Source organism: Lepidochelys olivacea (assembly GCF_965140295.1).
Source record: "Lepidochelys olivacea isolate rLepOli2 genome assembly, chromosome: 23".
In the NCBI taxonomy this organism is placed as follows: domain Eukaryota; kingdom Metazoa; phylum Chordata; order Testudines; family Cheloniidae; genus Lepidochelys; species Lepidochelys olivacea.
Genome location: NC_140433.1, coordinates 2,696,286 through 2,702,474, shown reverse-complemented (window position 1 = coordinate 2,702,474; position 6,189 = coordinate 2,696,286). Strand labels below are relative to the sequence as shown.

The window sequence follows — 6,189 nt, the reverse complement described above, 5'->3', positions numbered from 1 at the left end:
AGGGGAACTGGGAGTTCGGGGAAGTCGCTTTGCCTCAGTTTCCTCATCTATACCCAAGGGGGGGGTTAATTCATCCCCCCGTCAGGTGCTCTGAGAGCTGGGGAGCCCAGCCTATGGTACGTTAAGGAGGCCAGCGGGTTTGGTTGAAATGTCAGGTGTTATCTCACTGCCAGTGAGGCAGGTCCGTCCGTCCACGTCCCACAGCCTCTCCTCGGTTACAAAAATCAAACCATTCTCCCCACGCACACCAAGCACAGCCATCCCCTGGCCCCCTCAGTCCAGCAGCAGAGATCCTACCCTGTGCAGGAAACCCAGCAGCAAACACCCCCGGGACTCCACAGTATTAGGCCGACCGTTCGCCGCTTCTTTGGGTGCAAAAAGAAAAAAAAAGTTTAAAAAAAACCTTTTTATTCTGGAAGAAATTTAAACATTTGAAAGGAAAGAAACTTCGACCCCGTGGGCCTTCTTGCTTTCGGAAGGATTGAGTGCAACTCCGAGGGGAGACCCCGCACGCCCCCGGCTCAGGAAAAGACACCAGTCCCTACACTTCATACACACATCACGGCCCGTCTCCAGAACAAGCAGTGCTCTCTCACCCCCCCGCCCCCTCCACCCCACAGCGAAACGCAGAAACCGCAGCCCAAGGCACGAAAGAGCCGGCAGCAGAAACCCAGGCGCGAGGAGCTGGTACCAGGCGATAACAGGGTAAAAAACCCCGGCGGAGAAATCGGCCTCGGAATTTGAGCCCAGGACGAGCCAGCTTCCCAGAGGCCAGCGGGTGAGGGCACAGAGCGGCTCGGGAATGGCCGGCCGGGGGCTGAAATGCACAAAGAATTCATAGTTCTCACACAGCATGCCCGCCGGGACCCGGAGAGGACGTGGCTACTAGGGCAAGGCAGCCGGGGTGCCCCAGCCGGTTTGGGTCACACAGAGGTCCAGAGGGCAAGGGGCGGGCTCAGCCACAGCCTAGGGGATTCCAAACTTCGAGGCCCAGTTTGCCCCCCAGAAGGCAGGGGAATGCAGCACATCAAGGGGGGGCACCATGGACCCCCCACCCCTTCACAGATCCAGGGAGTCCTGGCTGGCGGTGAGTTTAGCACCCGGCAGTGGGGATTTTGGGGAGTGACGCCAATTGGCCCCCAGCAGCTGCTGGAGCTGGGGGTCACAGGAGGGGCAGGCGGGGGTTGGGTGCCACGTCCCGGGGGCTGGCATTGGGCACGGCAGTGCCCGGCTCTCTCCGGCCCCGCAGTCCCACGAAGGCCAGGGTGAGGCGCTTGTGGCTGACGAAGATCTGCCGCCCACAGGCCCGGAAGTAGCTCAGTGGACTCTTGGGGGGCTGCAGGCCGGGGTCGCCCCGCCCCAAGGCCTTGGCCTGGGCCCTGGCGGGCAGGGGCAGGGCACTCTCATGGCTGAGCGAGCGCCCGAAGCGCCGGCCCCGGGCTGCCCGTTTGGGGGTGCCGGCTCCGGCGGGCTGGGCGGTGGAGCGCGGGAAGGCCAGGGTCAGTCGCTTCACATGGCGCTTGGGGGCACCGTCGGGGCCGGGAAGATGCTGGGAAAGAGAGCCAGGAGCCGGCCGCTCCCCCTCTGGCTCTGGGCCACCCTCTCCGGCCCCCAGGCAGCCGGGCACAGCACTGCCGGGGGCCAGCGTGACGCACAGCACGGGGGTGCCCAGCGGCTCCGGACCAGGTCGGCTCCCTGGGGTGCCATCCAGCGGCTCCCTCTCACCTCCTCCAGGGCGGGATGGGGAGCTTCCCGACCTGGCTGCTCCTGGGAGGTCGTTGACGCTGCCCTCTGCCCCCGACAGGCCCTCAGGCCAGCTCAGGGACCTGCGCAGGGCCCGCTGCTGTCTGCGGGGGGCCCCAGTGCGGCTTCTGAACCAGGCCTCCAGGTCCAGCTCCGTGACGCACGGCTTCTTGCTGGCATCTGCGGATCCCGCGCAGGTCCCGGGGTCTCGCTTGCTCTGCCCGGCAGCGGGGCCTTCGACAGCAGGTGTCCCTGGAACGCAGACATGGCCCCGTCACTGCCCCAGCCAACTTGGGGCCCGGCGCCCAGCCGCATCGTGGGGGGCCGCTCGGTGCCTGGCAAAATCAGACGCAGCACTGAGATGCAGCCACCTCGGGGTGCAGCATGGCAGCTGTTTGTACAGGGTTCCCTCGCTCTGGGGCAGGGCACTGGGATTCTTTGTGCAGGGATCCCTCACCCGGTACTGAGATGCAGCCACCTCTGGGGTGGGGTGGGGTGCGGGGGGCTGGTTATACAGAGAGCCCTCACCCAGCGCTAAGATGCAGCTGTCTCTGGGGTGGGGTGGTGGGACCGTTTATACAGGGGCCCCTCACCTAGCACTAAGATGCAGCCACCTCTGGGGTGGGGCACAGCAGCTTATACGCTGACCTCTTTAAGCTGTTGGGATCTTTGACTTGCCAGCTGCATCGGTATCATGCGAACAGACCCCCAGCACGCCGAGGCTCTCTGGCCCCGGGAAGGGCGAAGATGAGCCTGTAGATCCAAGCCACTAAACCCCCGCCCGCCCCTAGCACGCCCCGCCCGGCTCTGTTGAAACCAGCCGATTACAACACTTGACAACTGGGCCAGGAAGAAGCTATTTCACCATTGGGCCGAGACGCAGCATGGCTGCTGCAGGGGGGAGGGGGTAGGCGCAGTCTGGGGTTACGGGGTTCAACCCACCCGCCCTTCAGCGCCGCAGGCTGGGAAGGGGGAGCCAGGTCAATGGCGGAGCAGGCCGGACGGGTGCCAGCCAAGGATGCTGATGGGGGCCCCGTGGGGGAGGTGAACAGGTCGTGCCATGCCCATCTCTGATCCAAACCTCACTCCCTTTATCTGGCCCTGCCCGCACCCCTAGAAGATGGGGGCCTTTGCATCACGCCACCCCCAGGGCATAAGCTGTACCATCATCCAGCTCTGTGGGACTGGACAAGGGCAGCGGGACCCAGCTCTGCGGGGCTCGGTGCCCCTCCAGGGCGTCTGCCACCATCCGCTTCATCAGATGCCAGCTGCTGGGCTCGGGGGCCTTGGCGTCCCGCTTGGCGGGGCCCGGGGGAGGCTGCAGGGGGGAGAAAGGGAGAAGGGCTGGGGCTTTGCTACCTGGGACAGGCCCCGGGGCCAGAGCCGCAGCTAGAAAGCACCTGGAGGGGCCCGTGGCCGGGTGCCAGGGGAGGGCTCCGAGGTCTGGCCCCCGGGAGCAAGCAGGCACATGGCACAAGGAGGCCGGCCCCTTTAAACAAGCGCTCAGACATCTGGGTTCTGCCCCACACCCCTTTAAACAGCCCCCCGCCCCCCAAGCTGCCGGAGTTCTTTTCCACAACCCAAGCTATGGGATTACAAATGAACTTGCAATGAGCTGGCCTAGGTGTGTGGAACTGCTGCCCCCTGCTGGATGGACCCTGCGCTGCAGCATCACGCATCTTAAGCCCTATACTGCTAACAGGGATTCACCTCTAGGCCAAAGAGGGGGCCCGCATGTCTGGAGTTACTCACCTGCTCCTTCCCGCTGTGGGCGAAGATGCGCAAGGATTTGCGCCCCGCATCCTGCCGCTCGAAGGGAGCTGGGGAGCCACAGGTGGATCGGCCAGAGAGCTTCCTGGATGGGAAGAAGCAGGGCATCGGGACAGCTGCCCAGGATGGGGCAGGCTGGGCTGGGCACCAAGCGGGCATTAGGGGAGCCCCCAGAGCCAGGCACTGCCAGAAACGTCCACCGGGCTTCAAATGCTGTCCGTTGCACAGAACAGGGATGAGCCGATGCAAAACACACACACACACACGGGAGGGGGGTGTCGAGTTGGGAGCTATTACACTGATGGCCGGGGGGCGGTCGGGGGTCAGGCATCGGGCTGGGACCCAGAGGATTGGGCTTCAATTCCTGACTCTGCCACCACCTCCCTGGAGGCACCTTGGGCAAGTCCCAGCATCTCCTGGGCCTCAGTTTCCCCAGCTGTTGTGGGGGTCGGGGTGTCTGCAGTGCCAGGCACAATGGGCAGCCTCAATCTCAGTGGGGGGGGTCTGCACACACCTGGCCCCGCGGAGGCCCCCGATCTCACTCTGGGGGGCGTCTGCGCAGCGCCTAGCTCCCCGGAAGCCCCCCAGCTCAGAAACCAGCATTTCCAGCCATTGCCCCAGCTGTGGGCCAGGAGCAGGCACCCCAGTGCAGTTACCAGTGGGGCAACCCCCCCGCCCCCCACCTTACCTCCGAGGACGCCTCTTGCAGCTGCTTTTCCTTCGGTGCAGGCCGGCGCTGGGGGGCAGAGTATCCGCAGCAGGGGGCAACTCTGGGGGGCTGTTGGCGAAGACCTCAGGGGGGCTGGCTGGAGCTGGTGGAGAGGGGAGGCAGAGGGGTCAACCAAGGAGCAGGGCGGGAGGGGTCTGGTATTTTGAGGGGGAGAATAGATGCTTGTCTATTATGTGGGGGAGAGATAGGTGAGAGGGGTATGGTTACAGCGGGGGGAGGGGGCGCACGGGCTGGCAGCCAGGACTCCTGGGTTCTCTCCTGGCTCTGGGAGGGGAGTGGGGTCTAGTGGTTAGAGCAGGGCGGGCTGGGAGCCAGGACTCCCGGGTTTTATCCCAAGCTCTGCCACAGACTCGTGGCATGGCTTGAGGAGGACACTTCCCCCCCCACCCACCCCCTGCACCTCCCTTCCCCCTCTAACATGGGGTTTGAAATCCTACCGGAGTCTGAGCTCTCTGGGGCAGAGACTGTGGCCGTGCAGCGACGGGGGCCCCAATCCTGGCTGGGGCCCCTTGTTAGAGGGCTTATTCTTTCACCCTCCCACTTTCCTGATCCTTCTCGTGTGAACAGAGAGCAACAATAACCCAAGTCCAAAGGTGCAAACAATTCGATGTTTAGTGGGGTGAACTGCCAGCAAGCTTAAATCCAAATTCCTTATTTTCGAATTCTAACTTACTTCCTAATTATCACTACAAAAGTTTTTTTTTCCTCCTTCTGCTGATAATTGCCCACCTTAATTGACTCGTCTCGTTAGAGTTGGTATGGCAGCCCCCATAGTTTCATGTTCTCTGTGTATATCTTCCCACTGTATTTTCCACTGCATGCATCCGATGAAGTGGGCTTTAGCTGACGAAAGCTTATGCTCAGGTAACTTTGTTCGTCTCTAAGCTGCCACAAGGACTCCTCGTTCTTTTAACTTTCTTCCTGGTTGCCCCTAATTTACATAGTAATCATCTCAGCTATACCTTAACCAGTCATTTTACTGAAATCCAGCTAACCAGTCCTAACAGTGTAATATAATTCTCTAACCCGTTATATCGCACTACCCTAATTAACGGACACCGAGCAAAATTAATTATGCAGCAGACCGAAACAATTAGAGAACCAGACAGATTGACCATAGAAAAGTGGGGGCCATAAAGGTAAAACACACAGAAGTGAGGGGCAGAGAGTCCCGTGGCACCTGACAGACTAACAGACGTGTTGGAGCATGAGCTTTCGCGGGTGAACACCCACTTCGTCGGATGCATGTCATGAGGGTTTCACACCCACAACCATTGAGAAGGGATTTCTTGCCAGGCCAGATATTATCAAACCAAGTTCTCTTTAACCATCTGAAGATCTGTTTCTTTGTCGGGTGGTGACGGGCGCTATCGGGCTGTTCGGGAGACGGTCCTGTCCCAACACCACCTTACTTCCGTGTGACTGGTTTGGGAGGCGAGGACTTCCCGGCTGATGGCTGCCCCGACCGCTTGGCCGAAGGCCTTGGCCGAAGAGCCAGGCCTTGGACTGTCACAGTGAGAGCAGCCCAGACACTGGCAGACTGATTTTGATTCTTTGTTTTAACCCCCTGTAACGAGCGAAGTGATAAAAATACCTAAATTCTCCAAGTCTAGGCTTTACAGACAGGCCTGACTATCTAGACCCTAACACCCTTCACTGCCGTGAGGGCAGAGCACCCCGTGGGCAGTCAGCCCCCCTGGCCATACCATCATCTGGGGGCTGATCGAAGGGGTCCCCGGCCTCGTCCGTGGACAGATCCGAGCCAGCCGGCCCCACGACGGGTCTCCTGCAAGGGGCATGCAGGCAGCGTTAGCGGGACCGGAACCGGCTCGCCTGCCCAGAGTTCCCAGCATGCATTGTAGGATGTGCCCAGGAAACTGGGTGCCCCTCAATGCTTGGGTCCTCCCCGCAGTCTGGCATCCCCCTGCTCCACCCACACCATGCTC

The 6,189-nt window shown here is 61.4% G+C and overlaps 1 protein-coding gene across 1 annotated transcript in view; it reads right to left on the bottom strand.

Annotated features, from left to right (window-relative positions):
* Nucleotides 1–394: 394 nt before the first annotated feature.
* LOC311511641 (uncharacterized protein) overlaps nt 395–6,189 on the bottom strand; it is a 16,036-nt gene continuing 10,241 nt past the window's right edge. The window contains exons 10-14 of the mRNA XM_084612396.1: nt 5,950–6,029; nt 4,202–4,325; nt 3,496–3,598; nt 2,908–3,061; nt 395–1,995 (exon numbers count right to left, since the gene is read on the bottom strand). Coding sequence (XP_084468522.1) covers nt 1,163–1,995; nt 2,908–3,061; nt 3,496–3,598; nt 4,202–4,325; nt 5,950–6,029 — 1,294 coding nt within the window. The 3' untranslated portion in view covers nt 395–1,162. The remainder of the gene's footprint in view (nt 1,996–2,907; nt 3,062–3,495; nt 3,599–4,201; nt 4,326–5,949; nt 6,030–6,189) is intronic.